The sequence below is a fragment of the Zonotrichia albicollis genome, chromosome 2 (assembly GCF_047830755.1).
Source record: "Zonotrichia albicollis isolate bZonAlb1 chromosome 2, bZonAlb1.hap1, whole genome shotgun sequence".
Classification (NCBI taxonomy): Eukaryota; Metazoa; Chordata; class Aves; order Passeriformes; family Passerellidae; genus Zonotrichia; species Zonotrichia albicollis.
Window position 1 is genome coordinate 4,384,074 of NC_133820.1, and position 22,364 is coordinate 4,406,437.

Genomic DNA, 22,364 nt, shown 5'->3' on the forward strand with positions numbered 1-22,364 from the left:
GGGGGGCGGGGGGCGGCCGTAGGGGGGGAGGGAGGGGAGGGCTAGGGGGGAGAGGGAGGGGGGGGGGTTAGGGGGGGGGGTGGGTGTGGGGGGTGGGGGAGGGGAGGAAGGGAGGGGAGAAAGGAGAGGTGTAGAGAAACAGAAACACAAAAGAAAAGAAATACAGAGAAAAATATAGAGGAACAGAGATATAGAGCCCCGACCGACAGCACCCTCACCCACCGGACCTCCGAGGAGCAAATGGCTCCGCTCGGCCCTCTCCGCGCCTTAAATTCCCCAAGGCCCCGCCCCGCCAGCCGCACTGGGATCGCTCACACCTGTGCACGCCCCGCCCCTCACACCTGTGCCGGCCCCGCCCCCGGGGCCCCGCCTCCCCGCCCCGCCCCTCTCCCGCCCCCCCTCCCGCCCATAAAAGCCGGCCAATCCGCGCCTGTTCCGTTTTCTTCGGGGGATGCTTTGCTCGGGATGCTGCGGGAGCGTCGGTCGGAGCGCTGCGAGGAGATCCGGATCGGGGGCTGGTGCTGCGTAGAGCCCGAGGTGCTCAGGTAAGACCGGGATCGGGAGCTGGGCCCGGAGCTTCGGGTCCTGGTCCTGCCGGTGTCCGCTGTGGGAGGCGGACAGGGTATGGGGGCTAGGTGAGACCGGGATCCGGGCTCGGGGATTCCGGTCCTGGTTCTGCTGGTGTCTCCTATGGGAGGCGGGCAGGGTGTGGGTGCTAGGGCTGGATGGTTGAGGCCGGATTGGGACTGGGATCGGGACCGGTATCGTTGCAGGTGGAAAGAGCCGCTCCGGCATGGCTGCTCGGACCGTGTCTGATACTGCTCCTCCGGCTGCGGCCAGTGCGGGACTGAGGTCCCACCGGAGCCGGATGATCGAGGTGAGAATAGGACCAGGACCAGACCGGCATCGCTACAGGTAGGAAGAGCCGCTCCGGAATGGGCGCTGGGACCGAGCCAGGTACTGCCGCTCCTGCTCTGGTCGGTGCAGGTCTGGGGTCCCGCCGGGGCTCTGGGCCGTGGGGAGCCGGGGCTATGATGGTGCTGGGCGCCAGGAGGACGGCGCTTCCCTAGAGCAGCCGCTGGATCACGGCTGGAAACGGGTAGGGCGGGGGAATCGCCTGTGACAGCTCCGGGACCCCCCGGGCCCCGCCGCTCCCTCAGCGCCGCCGCCCGTCCCGCGGGGCGCCCCCTGGCGGACACGGCGCCGCCCCTCAGCCCTGCGGGGACACCGATCCCGGCCCGGCAGCACCGCGGCCACCGCGCTCCCCCGTACCGGGACACCGCGCTCCCCTGTGAGAGCCACAGCGCCCGCATCCCCCTGCTCCGTGTCAGCATCCCCGGGGGATCCCCGCCGAACGACCAGGACTGGGGCTGCTGCTCCCGCTGCGGCTGTACCCGGTGTGGGCCTGGAGGAGGCCAGAAGCCCCCGAAGGGCTGGCAGCCCTCGCGTCCTAGGGATCTGCAGGAGGAGCTGTGCCTGCAGCGTGCCGAACACACATCTCGGTGTGGGCACCGGGACAGCGCTGGCACAGACACGGCTAAAGCGCTGCCTGCGGCCCCTCAGCCAGGGGCTGCTCTGAACAGGCACACAGAGATACCTCAGCCCGGACAGACACCACCGACAGCCCAGAAGGACCCCAAGGAGCAGCTGGCATTACCTGGAATGGAGGCACAGACCGTTTGCAGAGGGGCTCAGACAGCAGTTCCTGTTTCCGACCTCCCAGAGCTCCCAGGTATGTCTTGTCCACCCCAAATCTCCTCTCTCCTTTCCAGCCTGAGGCCATCATCCCTCAGCAGCGCTAAAGCCAAAGCCATCTTCCCTCACAGGTATTGAATCCCAAGCAGTATACTTTGGAGATGCCTCAAAATCAGATGTTCAACTGGGATGAAGTTTGGAACTTCCCAGGGAGCCAGCTGGAAGTGCAGAAGTGAAGGGAAGCTTTTGCAGGTAGGTCCCACTGGATGTGTGCTGAAGGCAGGGATGAGCATCCCTTTTCCTGAGGGGAAAGAATGTGTAGAGGCTGCTGCTGAGGCTCTGAAAGGAGCTGGGCTTCTGCAGGGAGAGGTGTGCTGCCTCAGCACAGGCTGGGAGTGCATCCAGCCACTGCCTTGTCCTGCTTTAAAACATCATCTGGAGCCCGAGCTCCAGGGGTGGGGGAGTGAAATCAGCTGGGTTCCAGGGAACTCTGCCAAGTGACCCCAGGGACATCAGGGGAGATGGGGGATGAGGATTTTAAACAGCAAGTTCTATGGAATATAGACCTGTCCTTGTCCTGATCCCACTCAGCTTCCCTGGAACCTCTGCTGGCTCCTGACACAGCTGGTGCAAAAGTGGTACCTCTGCATGGGAATTTCCACTCTCCATGAGGCGCTGTCAGGTTATTCATCAAGGAATGCGGGGCTGTGGGTACAACTCACCTGAACTAGCAAAGCTGATAGCAAACCCCAAATCCAGGCACCACATAGAGAGCAATCTTTGTGCTGGCCTGTCAGCTAAAACTCCCCCTGGGCTAGGAAATTTCAGCAGTCAAATACATGGAATGCTCTAAATCCCAGTAGCCAGCATTCCCCAGGGGGACAATCCAAGTCCCAGGGTGGCAGCTGCTGTCCTTCCCCTGCTGCTGGTGGGACAAATTCCCCTCAGAACGGGCAGGAGAGGGCCTGGGGAAGTGCCGGGAGGTGAGGCCGCTGCAATGTCACCTGGATCGGGAGATGAGGCCACTGGAATGTCACCTGAATCGGGAGGTGAGGCCGCTGCAATGTCACCTGAATCGGGAGGTGAGGCCGCTGGGATGTCACCTGGATCGGGAGGTGAGGCCGCCGCAATGCCGGCTGAATTGGGAGGTGAGGCCGCTGGAATGCCGGCTGAATCAGCTGGGAGCATTCCTTCCCTGTAGGAGCCAGAGCAGATCCCTCCTGGCCAGGCTGGGGGCAGCCGCTGGATCTGCTCTGGGGTAGAACCCCCTGCCCTGCCCTGCCAGCAGCCCTGACTCTGCTTTCCCTCCCCACTCCTCAGGGTGTCAGGGCCGCCGTGAGGGAGCTCAGACCCAAAAACCCCACAGCCACAGAGTGAACGATCCCAACAGAGAAATGCAGCGTTGTGAAAAAAATTCTGTTAAAAAGGCTGTGACAACACTGTAATGGGATTCCTAGGAACCTTCTGGTTTGCTCCTGGGTTTGTTTTTATGTATTTTTAGTCCCTCAATGGGCAGTTTGTAGAATTTATTCTGGGACTCAGAGGTTGAGCAGGGCTGGCTTTGGATTGGCCTTCACCTCTGCTCCCACTTGGGCCGAGCTGGGCGGACTCATCCCCTCAGCTCTTCCCTCCAAACCATCCCTGACTCCTTTCCCTGCAGGTGAACCCGGGTTTGGCCCCAAGCTGTCCCCTCCCCGCCTGCCCTTGCCCTCACGGTGTCCCTTCTGCTCCCCACAGTGCCCTGGGGACACCAGGGAGGTCCCTCTGCCTTTCTCTGCCCCTCTCCAGCCCCGGCCGCTCCTCTGCTCGCTCTCTCTGCCCCTGTCCCACACAGCGGGGCACAAAAGGGGAAAGGGGTCATTAATTCAATTAATTCAGCAATTAATGAATGAATTAATTCCAATTCCCCAGTGAGAAGAACACAAACTCACAGCCACCGGGGCCTGATGGGTTCCTGCAGTGAGAGCTCAGCACACATCCACAGAGGTAAGTCCAGCATCTGAAGGAAAAAACAAAACACGGGCAAAAAAAGTTATTTATTTTGCTTCTAAGCTATTTCAAGTTCTTAAAGCCCAGCCAACATTTGCTCTTGATTTTGGTTGGGTGAATTGTGAGCAGTGGGCACAGGTCATGCCATTCGTGGGGGCAGAAAAAGTACATTGGGCTCACCTTATTTCAAGTTATTAAAAAAGACTTATAACTCTTTAAACACAACACCCTTCAATTACCATAATGTTTCTTCCTTGATTTTAACTGAGTCTCAGGATATTTTATAAAACTTAAAACAACACCTCCTCCTTAACAGACTCATAAAACATTAGACAAAAAGTCCTAATACCAGTCTCAGGCTTACACAAGAGACCCTCCCCACAACCAAACCAAAAAATCAAACTAATGTACCAAAAGTAGACCTTATTAACATTAAAAATACAGTTCAACCATATCCAAAAATAACTCCAAATTTATTTCCTCCAAACACCAAATACTCTTCAAATTCTAAATCAAAAACTCTTTAAAAAGTAACAAAAACCATTAAAAATTATTCAAATATCAAAAACCTATACATAAATATTACTCAAAGCCCACAAAAATATAGAACATTCTAATCAATATCCTAAATACAAAAAAAGCCCACTATACAAATTAGTACCATTCTAAATAGAACATAAATAAAAATCTTTACCAAGAAACATAGCTCCCAATAAATAAAACCACCATGTAAGGATACAGGTAGTAATAGTAACCCAACAATCTAAGGTTTCTCCAAAACACTTTCAAAACTTCAATATTTATAAATAACAACCTTCAATAATTCAAGTATTAATAAAATGAAACAAAATTAAATTTCACTATGTTTAAGTCTAAATAGTCTTAAATTTCATTTTATCACTGTAATGGTCTAATAAAATTGGTTTATTATTCCTTACTATCAGAATTAATTAATTCTAAATCTTATTTATTGAAACTTATCCTAAATTTTTTAAAAAATAATTTATCTAAACTATCAAGTATATAGTTAATTTTCTTAAAAAAGTAAAACAACTCAAATTAAAACAACTACAATAAAACTCTAACAAACACCTACTCATAAGTAAAAAAATACAGTTGATTACATCATCCATTTAATAAAAAAATCTATTCTTCATTACAATCTCTAGTTTTTATCTTTTGTAAATACCACCAAAAAAATAGCAATTACTATTAATATCATACTATTTTAAAATTTTTACTCTATTTCCGTAATACATAAATATTTTTAGAAAGTTACCTTAGGTTCTCCAAACACTTAGTACTAATAGGCTAATTATAGAAAATTATTAATTTTATAATAAACATAATTTATAAAATTTTATTGTAATATTTACAACTGACTTTCACATACTTTACCATCTCTTTATGTAATTACCAAAACCACATCATTTCAAAATCTCACGTTTATTCTCTAACCACTTATACATCTCTGAAACCAAGTTAACTCCCTAACTAATCTCTACACTAACTCTGTCATTTAACCTAATATTATCTCATAATTTTATATATTTTTCAAATTTAACAAAAAGCTTCATTAAAAACCTCCTCCAAACTATTAATCCTCTCACTTTCCTCAGTTATTATTATTACAAAAACACTTCTATAAAAAATCCAACTACAACAATAATTTATTTTTCTAAGTTTCATACTAAGTATTCAGCCTCTCCTACAGCTACATTTCCTGCCCCCTCACACTCTCTGTATCCAAATCCAAATTCACAATCCTGTCTGTAACCACTTTCAAGTCTTTAAAAAATAAGTTTACTATATTCAAAACATATATGTTCTAAAAATACTTTTAAAAAAACAACTATTAAATAATTTAATTCATCTCTAATCCTAAAATTTTTACTCATAACTACTATTTTTAAAAACCTTATATAAAAATGTAGTAAGTAACATCCACCAATTACAATGTAAACTATAATCAAACCCTAGGTCCAGTGAAAAAACTATTTGCTACATACAAAATAAAATACAAATAATTTTAACTTAACACACTGACTTTTTCAATATAACAACTAAACCTATTTTTAACAATTATGGAACCTTCCACTAATTTAAAATTTATCAACGGTTACAAACTCTAAAATAATATACAATATTTTAATACTTAATAAATATATCATTTCACATGTTACTAATTATATATAATCTAAATAATTCCTAATTATTTTTTCTTTACTGCATACATTATTTTAATCTAATATTTCTCCATACTTATAACAAAAATAATTATAATATCTTAAATAAGTATCTCACAAATCTCCATGCTATTTTATAAACCAAGATGCATCAGTAGTTTATTTCTCAGATGAAAATGTGAAGCTGGGAGGAGTTTGGGGATTCTTGCTGGCCTGAAAGAGAGGAGGAGAAGAAAATTATTGCACTGTGGAAGTCAAAGGATCCAGCTTTCACACTTGTGCTCTGCTGGCTCACTGTGGGGTTTTATCCATGAGAGGTGACACCAATTCAGACATAACAGTGCCCTTTTCCAGCATTTCTATTCCCAACTATTTCAGACATATTAAAAGGAAGCTCATTTTTCTTATTGCATTCTTTGCCTCATTTAACAGAACAATTTTTATCTCCCTTGTCAGTCCTTCAGCACTGGGCTCTGTACAAAGGGATGGTGCCTCACAAGCAATCCCAGAGAGAAACCCCGCCAAAGCTGCCAGGGGAAGGTCCCAAGGCACTCCAGAGCACAGCCAGCTGTCCCTGCCCTGCCAGCCCACACAGCCCTGTCCCATCCAGCTGGGCTGGGCAGGCCAGCCAGGGGCTGCCCTTCCTCTGGGAGCACAGAGAGACAGCCTGGGCAGCACCTGGGAACAGCAGGGGAAAGGGAAAATGCTTTCTGTCAGAAAATGAATGTCTGTAATCACAACTTCTGGACAAATTCAGTAACAGCACTTTCATATGATAAATATGGGCCCTGCCCATCCTGCCAGCCCAGGTGAAAGCAGGAAGGAGAGCTACAGGAACAGCAGGAAGGCAGAGTCCCTTATTTGGATGGATTTCCCAAAGTCTCTGCTGCACTGTACACTCTGTGCTCTTTAAAAGAATGGATTGCTGCTACAAAAATGATATTTTATCAGCCACAGCCAGGGCAGGGTGAGCTACAGCTGCAGAGCCAGGTGTGGGGGAGAGCTGGAGAAGTGAAGAACAGGCAATCTTGTTTAGATTCACCAGTGCTGGGAACAAGGCAAACACGCTGTCCTGGATGCATGAGGGCCACAATGGCCCTGCTTTGGTTGTTGTCCTTTGCCCCCAAGCTTTGGTCTCACCCCTCTCCAGAGGAGCAGGGAATTCCTGCAGGGTCAGGGGACTCTGCTCCCACTGCAGGGATGCCCAGGAAAGGAGGGAGCTGTTCACAGTGACTGAGCAGTGAGGAGCTGTGCCACGGGCAGCTGGGGCTGGAAATCCTCACTCAGGATGGCACACTGGATGTGCCAGGAAGCACATGCACTCACCTGTGCCCATTTTGTGATGTGTCAGTCAGAAATCATGTAACCAGCACCTTGCTCCTCACTGCACCACTTAGAAATACATTAAAAACAGAAAAACCCCAAACAAACCAACCAAACAACACCCACAAAAGAGAGGGCTCAGTGCAGCAGCATCTCAATGTTCTGCTCAGGGATGGACAGAAAGGAGGAGGAAAGCTGTTCTTCCAGTGCTGCCAGGTCTGCACCAAGCAGTCTGAAACAGCCAAAATTGCCTCACCTGCACTTCCCTCCCTGCCCTGGCTGCTGAGGGACAGAGGCACCACAGCCCAGGCTGGCAGCACTCACACCCTGCTAGCACAGACACCTCCATGTTCCATCTCTGGCCCAACAATCCCAGGATGTTTCTGCTGTCCTGTCACACTTGGCAAATGTCACTGACATTGATGCAGGCACACCCTGTGTGGCTCTGGGGTCAGAGCCCCTTTGGCACAAAAACCCCAGAGAAGGTTGGAAGGAATCTGTTAAATCTTCCTCACTCAAAGCACCAGTTTATCAGATTATGCTCCTTTCTGACCCAGACATGGGGCAGCTGAGAGGCATTTTAAAAACTTGGATTCCATGTTCAGTCTCATGTGAAGGGTGAGACAATACAGATGTTATAATTCACCCATCACAATCAGCAGCCAACTATTTCCTAATTCCAATACACTGTAAGTGTTTCTTGGCCTATCAGCTTCTGCCACACCATGCTGTAAATGCCTTAAAGCCAATCATCTAAAATTACCCCCTGTGAATCTTATTACAATGCATCTTTCATAGTTCTATTTCTCTAAGGTATCCAGTCTTATTTACAAAGTCATCCTTTAAAACTTGTTTCTAGCTTCAGTTCTCTCTCAGCAATGCCTGTCCTATTCCGTGCCATTTCTAAGTCAGCATTTCTTATCTCAGAATTTCCATACAGATCCACACTATGTGAGCCTTCTGTCAAACTCTGGAAATTTCCTACACATCCATTTCCCTCCCAGAGCTGTTCCCTGCCCAGCCCAGGGGCTGTGGGTGCTGCTGCAGGGCACAGGGGCTGGAGGGCACTGCAGTGTGACATTAAACCAGCAGAGCAATTGCCAAGCACAGAGATCCATCCTCACCTGCTCTGATGGCTGAATCCCTGCTCCAGGGAGGATGGCCTGGGCTTACACGCTGCCCTGCCAGCAGAAGGGAAAGGGTTAATGGAGCTTTTGGGCACATTCTGTCCCAGAGGGGTTTGGCACAGGCACGGGAAGCTCTCACACACACAGAAAGGGTTAATGGAGCTTTGGGGCACATTCTGTCCCAGAGGGGTTGGGCACAGGCACGGGAAGCTCTCACACACAGGGAAAGGGTTAATGGAGCTTTGGGGCACGTTCTGTCCCCAGAGGGGTTGGGCACAGGCACGGGAAGCTCTCACACACAGATTATCGCGAGCCAGAGCCCTCCAGGGCACCCTGGAGACAGAGAGCAGGAACAGACCCAGCTGCAGCGCTGATCCTGCTCCTGCTTTCCCCCAGGGGCAGGGACAGCATTCCCTCCCGGCCCCGAGAGCCCCAAGGACAGTCATTTATTGGGGTGGCACTGGAGCTGCCACTTTGCTGCCACTCCTGCCCTAGAGCCAGCAGGTTTCTGCGGGAGCAGGAGTTATTTGTGCAGGTCAGAGGCTGCACATCCCTAGAGCATTCCCTTAGGGACACAAAGCTTCCCACGTGCCTTCTGCAGTCCAGTTTGTAATTTAAGTGCATTTCCAGAGAGTTTCAATGGGAATGAGGTGCCCTGGTGCCAGCCCAGCATCAGATATGGGGCATGAGGAGACTCACCAGACACATTCCCTGCAGACTCTCCCCTCTCAGCGCTCCAGCTGCAGCATTCGCATTTCTCACCGAGTTCTCTTTCCAGGATTCCCAGCAGGAAACCGGTGGCCGCTTCCAGATGCAAATCCCCAAGGCAGCGCTGCTCCTCTCCCCCCCGAACCCCCCCTGCCTCCATCCTTTCCTCCTTTTATAACCATGGTCCCACCCAGGATTCAAAGGGCGGCTCCCAGGTGCTTCCGAGACCCAAATCATTCCAGGTGTTGCAGGAATTAACAGAAATAAGCTCGTCCCTTTTGGGGTAACAAATTATCTGTTTCCTCATTCCCCCTTCTGTCTTCTATTCCCTAAGGCAAAACACCCAGATCAGGTGGGGGCCAGGGGAAAATGTCAAGTCCAAAGCCAAACCAAAGTTGTTTTTCCATCAGTTTCCCTCAGGACTGTTCAGTTTTCCCGCTGTTCCTCGGCCACAGGAGCAGCTTCTCTCTGGGACCCGTGGGGTGGCACAGGGACCCCCGTCCTGCTGCCAAGGTTTTGGAGCCTGTTCCATGTATAACTTTAGATGTCCTCCACATCCCAGCAGCTCTCCAGGGGGAAGGGGACACCACAGCACTGGGGGTACTGAGGAGTGACTTCATCCAGCCACACACCTGCAGCTGTGGCTCACTTACCTGTTTTTCCCCATGCCCAGTTTCCCAGGTAACGTTTGGCACCAGAAAGCAGCCAAGATATTGCAATGCTCTGTTAGCACTACAAACCAGAGGCTGGATGGATTAAAAAAAACTAATTTAATAATCTCTTGGTCTCAAGAGATGCCTAATAGCCAGGAGCAGCTAATTCACAAAAGCATCAAAGAACTTCAATCAGACATTCAGTCCAGAGTGACAAGGCAAGGTTTTCTTTCTCTGCATCTGAGGTAAGGTTAAGCTCTTTAACAGCAACAGTGCTGCTGCTCCAGATCTGCTTCAGTGCCTCCAAGTGTGACAGAGGGAACCGCAGCCCGTGAGTCTGCAGGGGAGAAAGAGACAGAAAAAACCCCTCAGCAAAGTGCAGTGACTTCGTTATACACCAAGGGAGGGAGCAGCAGGAACGTGCTCAATTCCCACAGCACACTCCTGTGCATGGCAGCAGCCCCCAAAAGAGAAGAGTTTTATCCAGAGCTATTTTACTTAGAGGTTCCCCTTCCATGCCATAGCACATTTTACAAGGTAGGGATATTTATGGCACCTGTGATATCTTCCTGTGGTTTCCACACAGAAGGAAAAAAAAATTAAATTTACCCTCTTCTCTTTTTTAAGGGCAGGAAGGAAGGTCCTGGGATATCTATGTGCAGCCCAGGTACCAGTGTCCAGCCTCAGCTCTAAAGGAGCAGTGAGATTTACCTCAAAAGGAAAATAACAGCCTTGCAGCAAGCCAAGGCCAGGCTGTGCTCTGCTCTGCCTCTTTGCTGGAGTTGTGCAGAGCTGAATTACATTTCAGAAGAGTGAGTTCTTCACTCCAGTGCTGACCTGCCCCTGGCTGAAGTGAGCAGCCCTACACAGGGTGTTCCAGGGGATACAGGAGCTGACACAGGTTTAAGGTGACAGAAATGAGGTGCAGTGATCCCCATGGAATGTGGGCTACATCTGCAGCAGCCTCCAACAGGACCTGCTGAAGGACACACGAGTAAGAGAAGTTTTTAGTTGCTCCAGCAGCTTTGCTAACTGGGCCACAGGGCATGCACAAGATATCCCATTAGCATCTGAAATGTTTAATTAAGCATGAGATCACATTACTTAGTTCTACTATTCACTGTCTGGGTTGCAGTTTCAGCTCATCCCAGTACTCTGGGAATGGGCTGAAAATCTCTGGGTGCTGAAGAACACAGCCAAACCCACAGTGGCAAGATAAATTTTGGGGTGTGTTTGCAGGAACAAACCTGTGCCAGGCCATCCTCACTGGCAGTGTCATCCTCTGTCCCCATCATGTGAGTTTCTCTCCTGTTCTTTAAGGAATGATACACATAAACCATGTCCCTCCGAATTTCATCCTAAAAGACAGCAGGAGGAAAATGGTCACAGGTGCTCCTCACACTCACCTCACTCCATGCCAGCTCCTTCATTCCAGAGGCCACTGCTACAGCAAGGAAAGCAAGTCACCTTCTCAACTGAATGACCCAAGAGCCACCTCCCAAAGCAAGAAGGGACTCTCCAAAACACCTCTGAAAATTTATTTACAACCTTCTGCCTGATGGACTGATGCTGTGTAGAAAAAATGCCATTCAAAGCACCTCTCCTGAAAAGTCTTAATGAACAGGTATGCATCAATAAATCTCTAGTCTGATCTGTCTCTTAAATATCACATGGCCATTATCAATCCTTGGTCAAGGCTGTGCAATAAAATTGGAAAAAAAGTTTCCAAACTCTACACAGTCTAACAGCAATGTGAACATAAATAAAATGGAGGAGAAAAATGAAAAAGTTCTGGTAGGTTTTTCTTGAAGGGACACACTCCACTCATAAAGAAAACAAACAAAAAAAGCAAGCACAAAAAAACCCAAAAAACTTTTACAAGATAACTCATCCTGTGTGTGTTCCCCCTCCCCAATTTTTTTAAATTAAGATGACAAAAAACCACTTCTATAATTTCATACTAATAAACCCTCACAGTTAAGCAGCAGAGTAAACACAGAATGATGCAAAATGCCAGTATCTATGTCGTGGAACATTTAATAAGTGCCACTGTCACCCTCTAGGTACAGACATAACTCAGTAGTGAAGACTAAATGTAACCAAGACAATTCCCTCTCTTCAGGAACCCTAATTTTATAACTTCTTCATGTTTTAAAATACAATTTTTTAAATCTATTATCCAGAGCTATAGAGGCCATTTGAGCTGCTGTAATGACCTAGCCCACGTGATTGAGAATCACAGACTATATAATCCTGTGCCTCCCTCCAGAAGGCTGGAATGTGCTCAGCAAACAGCCCCAGGATCTCCTAACAGCAACAAAGGGATGCAGGATCCAGAACTGCACAATCCTTTTAGCACAACAGAGCAACAATTCAATGCCCCCCACTCCCCACCCCAGGCATACAAGGGGGGCTCCTCATACTTACAGCATTCTCTTGATCTGGTTCCACAGTGATGATAGCATGGTCTCTAAACTGCAGCCTGATTTTGCTATCTATTTTTGGCAATTTCCCACCTAAAAACAATAAATTCTCCCTTAGAAAAGGAAGAAAACCAGACATGATACAAATTGAGCCCCCTGTGCACTACCCATTCTATCATAGCAAGATTTTGTGGTTAACCTGTGTTTCCACGGCCACAAGTTCTCAAACTTGTGTTGGAAAGAGAAATGAGAAAGATTTTTTAATTCTAGGAGAACCTTTATTTCAATCTAAGGGAAACAGGTCATCTCTCCTACCAGACACTGGGAATTGACCAAGAGAGGTGTGCAAACACACACAGAGCCAAGCACCACACAAAGCTGGGCCCAGACTGTGATCTTGGCCTGCCAGGAAATGCTCCAAGTTTTAAGAGGCAGACTCAGGCACCAGCATCACATCAGCTTTGGGAAGCTCAAACTCTACCTGGAGTGAAAGGATCAGAGTCAGATCCCAGGCACGGCGGCAAGCGGTGCGTGATGAAATCCTTCTTCATGTCGGACGACCTCAGCTCCCTGCAGCTCTCCAGGCTGTCTGCAAGCCTCCTCAGGAGGCTGCTCAGCTTTTTGGTGCACTCAGCTGTGTTCACCTGCTGAACATCCACAAAGGATTCGAGCTGAACACACCAGGCCTAAAGCAGTGAAAATCTGGACACTTCTCTCTTATCTTTGCTCAGTCCCAAACCAAGTTTTGTTTCTTTTACACCTTCCCCATGAGCTGTTCATATATCAAAGCTGAAGCAGCAGGACAGGACCACCATAAGGAAGTTCCACAACAATTCGGTGACTTCAAGATTGAGAAGCTTGGCCTGACAGATCACCTGGATGCAGCATTATTCCCTGAGTCCCACCCACACTAACCATGAGCAGTTGCCTTGGAATGCTTGTCCTCAGTGCCACGTCCTCTTTTGCTGTATCAAACACCAGGCCAGGAATTGCATCCAGTAAGAAATCTCCCCAAGAGCTGAAGGACAGGAAGAAGAAAAAACATTACTGAAATAGTTCACTGAAACAAAACACACATCCTACTTTTTGTTCCTAACTAGTGTTAATACATTGAACAATTATTAAAGTCTCCTGATTTTTTTTATCATGTCCACTCAAATGATTCATTGTCTGCCACCCAGTGGGAAGAAAGAACTCTGGCCAATAAAAGGAATAGGACCTTTACTTCTTAGTGGTTCTTTTGCCCCCAATTTCCAAATGTCTTCAGCTATTCACTGCTTTTCCAAACTGCCCTGCTTATCCCACACGTGCACACCTCTCTGCCTGCTGGGATCTGGTCCAGACAAAATCTGCTTACACAGAGATGTCCCTTTTGTCTTGGTGCCTAAAAATACCTGCAAGTGCCACCTCCACAGCTATTTTCAAATTCTCTTCAATTTTCCAAGGAAATGTTTCCACATCATACTTCCATCTACAAGCCAAATCAAACCACCAGGACTGCTGCTTATTTTACCTACACTTGCTGACAGCAGGGCCAGAGGAAAGCTCTTACACTTCACTGCCAATAACCTTAATGGATGATGATTCCACTTTTTACCTTGGCAAGAAGAGCAGTTTTGAAGTTTTTGCTGCTCTCTGCTCAGCCCTGGCAGACATCCCCAGGGAATGTGCTCCTGACAAGTCACGCACTGGACTGGCCCTGGGCTGGTGCAGCCATGGAGAAACTGCACTGACTCCTCAAATCTCCAGCAATCCCAGGACAAGGAGCTGAATCCTTTCCTTCCCAGCACCCAATAAATCCCTACAGATCCAGCTGGACAAACCCTGCTGTGCCACAGGAAGGAGGAGCAGCAGCACTGACACCCTGGGCTTCCACAGCAGCACAGCTGGTGGTCAGAGATTCCTCTCACCTAAAATATGCCCAGACTTTTCTGCCCTGTTCTGCAGCTCACAGAAATCCTTCCCAATTCCTAAGTCAGGCCAATAACTCCAAGCCCAGCACCTGAGAGCTGATAAGGTGGCAATAACAGCATTTTCCCCTGTGTGATAATAATGTTTCACTGGAAGGACAAAGACCTGACCCGTGTCAAAAGAAATCTGACTCTCATGCATGGGGTAGAAAATGAAAAACACAGATCAGCAGAGAATATTTGCAAGGAAGAATTTGTCTGAAGAGGTGTGGGTGACCATCAAATACAGAAATAAATCTGATTAAAGGAATAACTCATGGCTCTTTATCTGGATTATAAAATGAACAGCAACTTCAACCACTGGTAAGGGTTTTTTTAAAAGACAACAGTAAGTTTGCAGATGTAACATTATCTTCCACATTAAAGTCTCCAGCTGGTAAATAATAAATACAGCAATTAAAAAGCAATCAAGCTTGCTGCATGAAAACCTGGCAAAGAGGCTGCTTCAAACAATAATGGTCTCACTCCCCTTCTTCTCCCAAACCCCAAAACTTCAATTACTGCTACCTCAACACTTGTTCTGTCCCTAACAGCAGGGCTCCTATGTAATAGTATCTCCCTATATTCCATGGGGGAAGCTGGCACAGCCCTATCCCTGTGGTACCCACAGGAAAACAAACCACACAAGGCCTGAATGGGATGAACAAAGGAAAGACCCAAGCAGAGCTCATTACAAGGTTATTTTTTTTTAAGAAACAGGACATCACTTCTTTGAAATACCAGCTTCAGGTCTGTACTACTCACAGACATGACCTGGCAGAGGAAAGCCATGCAAAGGAAGAAATAAAGAGGAATTACTTGTTTTGGTAGGTGCTGATGGTCACGTGTGTTGAATGGGAGATCCCCTGAGGAGTGTCAGCCTGGTGAATAGTCCCTCTTGGGAAGTACAGCAAGTCACCTGGCTGCAGGAAAATCAAAGAGAATTGATACATTTAGGCCACTTGGACAAACCTTACTGTAGTCCACAGAAAATAACTCTGAGCAGACAGACTGACAATATATATTCCTTAAAAATCACAAAACTGAGCAATTCTCCAATGTACACTTTAATAATATAAAGCAGTCTAAGCCTGAAGTCCAACACCTCAGATTTTCCAACCTACTGTCAATATTTGCTCTACACCTGTCTGCAAACACGAGCTTTTAGCATGCTAGAACATGCACAGTCCTGCTGAGGGGACAAAGAATCAGCTGAGATGAATCTGCTGGTAATTCAGCGCCCTGGGAATTTGGTCAGGTCATATCAAAAAGAAAAGGTCAGTGTTTCACAAAAAAAGTCAAATAGTCTGAAAATTTTAGTTAAAACACTTAAAAACCAAATAGAACCTTTCTCCTCCCCTATCTTCTCACCTATGTAAATTAAATATCTCCACAGAGAACAGTAGAGATTGGGAAAGTTGAGACAAGAAAGAAGTGCAAAGCACAAGAAATTGCCTCCACAAAGGAAAAATCAGTTTACTCATGGCTTGTCCTATAAACACCAGCACAAAGAGAAGGGTCATAAAGCAACAGTGATGAAATCTGATTCCATTTTAACTTTATGGTCCTTAAACTTGGTCACATCAGCTACTTCTAAGAGCCTACCAAGCATGATTACTTTTCTTGCTACCACATCCCAGCCCACCTGAAGCAGTTAGATTACAATACCTTTAATGTGAATTCATGTGTGGGACTCCCAATCCTGTCCTCTGGCTCAACGTTGTACTCCCGAGCCAAAGGCACCGTTGGTTTGTAGAGCCTCCAGTGTTTCTCTCCTTCCAGCTGGAGGATGAACACCTGCAAAAGACCATCAATCCAAACTTTTGGGGGCCTAAGGAAGCCCTGCTGCCCTTCACACATCCAGCACATCGGGTATTTTAATTTATCCTCTGAGGAACCAAGCCAGCACCAGAGACAGAAATACTGGCAGAGGTTGCTTTTCTGACAAATACAGATTTTCCCTTCCCTGTCCTCAGCTACTCCACAGCACAGCAAATACAATTCCTTTCACATCATCTTGTCGATATCTAAATGCACAAATTTACATTTGAACTAAATTCTTGTACTCTATTTAGAGACAACAGAGAGTTGTGAAGTGTGATCTGTTTTATCCTGAATTTTAAAACCCCTGTTCCTCTCCAGTCACTTAAACTTAGCCATTACTATTAGTACAAAAATATATCAGGAAACACTTGTAGTTATTTACAAGTTTTCAGTGGAAAACCAGAACTCTTTCTGGAATGTTTATTGAGGGGCAGAGGTGGAAACACACACAGAGGAGCCCACAAAGGGTCCCACAGACAAGGGGGTGCTGTCCTACCTCAACATCATCGTAGTGAGGGGGAAGGCCCTGAGACCCCTGGGGAGTGATGTAAACATTGGAGCCCACCAGAGACCCAAAGTAACACTCCAGCTTCTCCTGAATCTTCCACAGCTCCTCCTATTAAAAAAAAAATTTAAAAAAGATGCTGTTAGTACTGAAGAGCTCAGCCAAGCCTGGCTGCCATCAGGGGAAGAATGGTGACATCCCCACAGCAACACACAGCTGAGAAGCAGCTTCTCCTCAAGGCAAGCACTGCACTAGCAAAGGAGATCTGCCATGAAAGTAATGGGTAAGCCAAAAACTCTGGTGCCTCAACAGAACACTGATGTTTGCTCTCTTCCCTGTACCAACTTCAGGCTGCAAAACAAGGCAAAAATGAGGCTAAACAGACTAAACCACCCTCATCTCATCAAACAGAGAATAACACAAAGGTTACACACATTTTACAAGTGACTCCAACTGTTTGTGCTCAAGCACAAGCTTTACTCATTCATACCCAACATGTGACAGGGAAGCATCAGGAGATGCCAACAACTGAGATCAGTCAGTGACACCACAGTGGGACTCAGCTGGGTATTTGGGTCCTTGTTTGGGCCTTGGACTGTGCTGACACCTTGGGACAAAGAAGGACTGCCTAAATCAAAGCACCTACAAGTATCCAAGTCCTTTACAACAGTGCAGCACCACTGTCTCCTCTCATGCACAAAGACTGAGGACACTCAGCTAAAATGGGGTGGTCACTTCCATGGTGCAATTCAATGCTAATCCACTGGCAGGAATGGTGCAGTGTCCTGGAAATACCTGACATGGTTTCAAACCTCATCCTTGATTAAGGGGAAGTGGTACAAAACCCCTGTTTGCACAAGAAAAAGTGGGGGAAAAAGAGATAATTTAAGCACAAATGCCTAATGATCATATATGCATTTAAAAAGCACACTTAATATTACAGAGAATCATTATAGCATGAATCAGACTTTGTTACTGCAGAGCACTGAAACATGATGGCAGTGCAGAAATATAAACTGTGTTTCAATACAGTTCATGTAAAGATTCCAGCAGGTCACCAATGCCAACCTCCCCTGGGGCAGATATGAAGCCATGTCTAGTGCCACTCAGCAAAAGCCACACCACATTATAAAGCAAGCATTAATTACAATGAAACAATCCCACCTTAAATCTCTGAGGTTGATGAAACTGTATTGTTGCCTTCTTCTGCTCAAAATCCTTCTTGAGCTGCATGTAATTCACTCGGCCTTCTTTATTCAAAACCTTCTTTTTCCCACTGACACACTTGCAGACATTGACGTCTCGCCCGTAGTGCAGGCCCTGGCTGCACAGCTCCTGCAGCTGGCACAGCTGGAACAGGGACTGGTAGTAAGCAGCCACCAGCACATCATTCCTCTGAACAAGCAGTGGCTTCTGCTCCCAGTAGTCCCTGAAAAACTCCTCTTCCTCAATGGGAGAGATCAGGCTCCTGAAGAGGCTCTCTGGGCTCTCAAAACTCAGGACTGATGGAGAAGCAGCTGTGTCCAACCTGGGCTTTTTGCACTGAGCCTGTGTTTGCTTTGCCACGTCTGCAATCTTCCCTCCCTTCTTGGGCATCTTCCTGTCCAAGGGGAGAGAAACCCAGGACAATCAGCAAAACACAACCTCAAGAGGTCACAGGCCCAGGGCAGCAGCCCTTGCCCCATCCAGGGGGATATCCCAGTTCAGGAGCTCACTAACTGCTCCCAGCCCTCTCCCAAATCCCAGCACACTCCAAAGGGCTCTGCTGGGAACTCACAGGAGCTCACACCCCACAGCTGGGTTTGTACTAAAGAACATGTGATGGAACCCAGTGGATCATTACCAATGCAGGAACCCACCCACACAAAGAACCTGTGGGCAAGGGGACATGTAGCAAGAGCTGCAAATTATTAAAAAAATAAAAATCAACTCAGCTTTAAGAGATTGAGTGGCAATATGCAGAGCAAGGTGGAGAGAGGGGGCAGGATCAGAAACTTGTATTCTTATTACACTTCCTTCAACAGTAGCAGTTTACCAAAGAGGGAACATTTAGCCTTTCTGCTGATGCTATGTATTTACTAAATCTACAAGCTTAAAACTTGTAAAATGTACCACTTAAAAAACCAAAATGCCAAGATTCTGCTTTGATTTCTGCCAAGCTGTCCAACTTTGTGGTTTATGTAGAATAAAAATAATTCTTTCATACAAGTACAGATATTTAATTTTAAAGCTTTAAGTCATTTACTTTGTTTTTCCACAGTATGTTGTGTAGAATTATGCTATAATAAAAAAGTCAATTCACAAATGGTTTAGCTGCCAAGTTCTCAGGAAAGTTAAGGCGCAAACTGAGTTAGCAGCAGGTCTGAACCATGTGCACACAGACTTGCCTGGAGTCTGCTCCAGCATTTCCTCCCCAGAGCAGCAGCAGCAGCCTGGGGAGCTGAGCTAAGCATCCTGAGGATGAGCCAGCCCCACCCCTGGAGCACCAGAGCCTGGCAGCCAAAGCCAAAGTGACTCTGGGCACATCTGGGCGAGTCTGAGAAGCCAAGCCAGGAGTGAGAACATGCTGATGCTTTCACTGCCAAGTAACAATGGCACCTTTCCTCCCAAAAGCAAGTGTATCAATGTACTGAGATGCTTTTGCCTTATCCTGAAACCCAAACTCCAACTGTGGGTGGTATTTCCAAGCAGCAGGAAGTTCTCCTGTGCAGCAGGACACCCTGCAGATCCCCCAGCTCCTGGGCTATGCTCCATCAGCAGCTCCTGGAGCAGCCTGTCCCTGTGCTCTCCTCAGTGCTGCAGGAGGGAATTCACATCACCACCTTCCCAGCAGGATGGACATTCCCAGCTGCAGAAAGCCATTGTTCTACATGAGACAAAGAAATGCTTAAAAAAATTAAAGACTGAAACTTAGTCCTTGGTTGGTAGCAAAATCTGAAGATGCTGCTGGCATTAGGATCTAAAACTGGTACTCCCCAGATGTCAGGAACACAAATGCAACCAACCCTGAATTGATGGGTTTGAATTCCAGACCTAAAGTCATCATTTTAACCTCTCAGCTTGCTCAGATTGATCCAATGAAGTTAAATTCATATAGGTACTGTTCATAGAACTCTGCTTCATTTACACCATGTGCTTCTCTGTAATGCTTTGTTATTTATTACAACTGCAAACCCAGGATTGGTTTGGGCTGGAAGAGATCACCTGGCACAAACCCCTGCCATGGGCAGGGACATCTCCCACTCGATCTGTTTGGTCAAAGCCTTATTCAACCTAACACTGAACACTTCCAGGGATGGGGCAGCCACAGCTTCTCTGGACAAGTGTCAGGGCCTCACTACCTTCACCAGAAAAAATCCTCCCTTATATCTAATCAAAACCTACCCCCTCACAATGTAAAACCATTCCCTCCTGTCCTGCTGCTGCAGACCCTGGTAAAAAGTCCTTTCTCTGTCTCTCTTACAGCATTGAAGTACTGAAAGGCTGCAAAACTATCCCTGGAGAGCCTTCTCCATGCTGAACCAGCCCAGCCTGTGTTCACAGCAGAGGAGCTGCAGCTCTCCGATCATTTTGTTGGCACCCTCTATATCGGCTCCAACAGCTCCCGGTGCTGGGGACCCCGGAGCTGGGTGCAGCCTCTGGCTGGGGTCTCACGGGGCAGGATCCCCTCCCTCCTTCCCTCCCTCAGGCCACGCTGCTTTGGGTGCAGCCCGGGACACGATGCGGGGCAGGCTCCGCATGGCCGGCTGCGGGCCCGCTCTTCACCTCCCCACACCGCCGGGTCCCTCTCGGCAGGGCTGGGGCAGGATCCGAGCAGCAGAAGGGGCTCGTTCCGTGGGAAGCAGCGGGAATAGAGGCGGGCACGGCGGCTCCGGGCACACGCGGTAGCTCCGGACACACGCAGCCCCGCCGCCATCCCTCCCCTTCCTTGCCCTGCCCCGGCCGCAGCCCCGCACTCACCCTGCGGGCGGGAGGGAGGGGATCGCTCGGATCGGATCGGGTCGGACCGGGATGGGGCCGGGCTGTCCCCCCACCCCGGGCAGGAATGTGCCGCTGCTGCGCTGGGTGTCACGGGAGGAGGCGCTTCCGGGCGGCCGGGAGGAAATGCAGCTCCAGTGTAATTCCTGGGTGTATTCCAACGGGAACGCCGCGCTGTCTGTGCTGGAGTTTTTCATAGGATTAAATTTTGTTTTGTACACACAACAGTGTCTGGGCTTTAGCTGTGCAATCTTTTCCTGGACCAAAATCCTGCTCCAGAGTCCCTCTGAAGCTCCCTCAAAGAAATCTTCAGAATCCTTAACGAGCACATGAAAATTTCCATAAGTATTGTTAATTACCTTTACCAAAGAGGCCTGTTAATGGTTTAGTTTACATTGGCTAATGACATCGGGAAAAGATATTAGGTAGGCTTTGCTAAAGCTTTATTCTTGTGTACTGATAGTTTGAAGAACTATAAAACCTTTAAGAATGAAGTTGTCCGGACTTAAAAGTTTGCATCACCTACGCTAACACCCACAGGATGTTTTCTTATTACAGATGGGTGAAGCTGCAGGTGTTTAAAAACAGTGAGGCCACATCCTGCACCTCAGCTGGTGACAGAAATGGTGACAAGCTGTTATTTCTGCTCCAGAATTCCACAAAGTTCCCTCAGCATAACTGCCTGAGTGCCATCGGGATGAACACTCACCAATGTGTATTTACATCGTGCCTGTGGTGCTTTAACTCACAGTAAATGTTGTGGGATATAAAACCCACGCATGGGACTGGCTGCAGCACCAGCAGGAATGGGAAATACTCGTCAATACCTTTTTAAAGACTTCCACAATGGTCTGCAGAGACAAATTGAAAGTATTTATTTCCATACCTGTCAGCAAGTTAACACACACCTCACGGGGTCATGGGAGCTTAGCCAGCCCTCTAGCCAAGAAATAATTTGTTGAAATACTGTTTGTTACCTTTTACTATTTATACAAGCAATAGAATTTTTTAAGCATTATTTATCCTGATATCATCCCTATTATTAATATAATATATATTATAAGCTTTGCTGTAAAAGTGTGCAGTTAAATGTCATCATCATTTACAAGAACAGGACAAGGGGGAATGGCTTCAAACTTAAAGAGAGGGGGATTAGATTGGATATTAGAAAAAAAATTCTTCACTGTGAGGCTGGCGAGGCCCTGGCCCAGGTTGTCCAGAGGAGCTGTGGATATCCCATCCCTGGAAGTGTTCAGGGACAGGTCTGAGCATCCTGGTTTAATGAAAGGTGTCCCTGCCCAGTACTCTGGGTGGGGAGAACCCCTGGCCACTGGTTTCATTCACAGCTGAAAGGAAAAACAGCTTTCTCCACCTGAAGCAAGCCCTGCAGCTCTCTGTGCCTGTACAGATGTGCCTGGAAGGTAAAAGCAGGCAGGAATCTCCTTTCCCCCACACCCCCATGTCAGGACCAGGTTGCTGCAGCCTACCCAGGGCTTGGGCTGTGCTGCACGGCTTCTGCTGCTGCAAATCCTGCAAGGAATTTAGAAAAGGGAACTGATTTGGACTCTTTTCTCCATTGGAGGCTGAGGCTTCACTGTTGGCTACACAACAAATACTTCTTGTAGGGCACATAAATATGTGAAAACAATGATGTTATATTAGTTCATGTGAAAAGTTTAGAAGACACATCTGGAGCAACTAGATGGGATCTTCTGAGGCAATGTAGAACATCTGTGAGGATGCCTCACACAGGCAGTGCAGCAGCAAGGCTGTGATGGTGCATTTTTATACACAGCTACACTACACATCTGCTCAGCTGGAGCTCTGCTGTGCTCTCACTGTTGCCAAAGCCTGTGTGTCCTTTGGCTTTGCATTCCCAGCACTGTCATTCCTGGTATGGCTCTGCTTTCCATGACAGGATTTCCTGGAAAAGTATCAAAGCTGGCTCAGCTCTGATCCATTTTTTTGGCAGCAATCTGTCCCACTCACTGAGTGAGGTTTCAG

General features: G+C 47.5%; 2 protein-coding genes across 13 annotated transcripts in view; one reads left to right on the forward strand and one right to left on the reverse strand.

Annotated features, from left to right (window-relative positions):
• The window catches only part of LOC141726711 (uncharacterized), a 31,726-nt gene extending 20,238 nt beyond the window's left edge, over positions 1 to 11,488 (forward strand). Inside the window, exons 1-8 of one of the 12 annotated variants that reach the window (XM_074531715.1) lie at positions 53 to 545; positions 774 to 915; positions 1,161 to 1,732; positions 1,827 to 1,947; positions 2,287 to 2,843; positions 3,016 to 3,174; positions 3,607 to 3,681; positions 6,327 to 9,884. In XM_074531715.1, the coding sequence (XP_074387816.1) occupies positions 794 to 915; positions 1,161 to 1,732; positions 1,827 to 1,888 (756 nt within the window). In that variant the 5' untranslated portion in view covers positions 53 to 545; positions 774 to 793 and the 3' untranslated portion in view covers positions 1,889 to 1,947; positions 2,287 to 2,843; positions 3,016 to 3,174; positions 3,607 to 3,681; positions 6,327 to 9,884. Of the gene's footprint in view, positions 1 to 52; positions 546 to 773; positions 916 to 1,160; positions 1,733 to 1,826; positions 1,948 to 2,286; positions 3,175 to 3,606; positions 3,682 to 6,040; positions 6,284 to 6,326; positions 9,885 to 11,102 lie in introns of those variants that run through there. The other 11 variants (XM_074531720.1, XM_074531730.1, XM_074531703.1 and 8 more) reach the window with 11 other exon arrangements.
• On the reverse strand, positions 9,780 to 20,498 carry RIOX2 (ribosomal oxygenase 2). The gene is made up of 10 exons (XM_074531672.1): positions 20,343 to 20,498; positions 17,547 to 17,982; positions 16,374 to 16,493; positions 15,722 to 15,850; positions 14,873 to 14,976; positions 13,020 to 13,122; positions 12,586 to 12,751; positions 12,109 to 12,197; positions 10,929 to 11,039; positions 9,780 to 10,018 (listed from the first exon to the last, which is right to left on the reverse strand). The coding sequence occupies exons 2-10, from the start codon at positions 17,976 to 17,978 to the stop codon at positions 9,860 to 9,862; spliced, it is 1,413 nt and encodes a 470-aa protein (XP_074387773.1). The 5' UTR covers positions 17,979 to 17,982; positions 20,343 to 20,498; the 3' UTR covers positions 9,780 to 9,859.
• Positions 20,499 to 22,364: the final 1,866 nt, after the last annotated feature.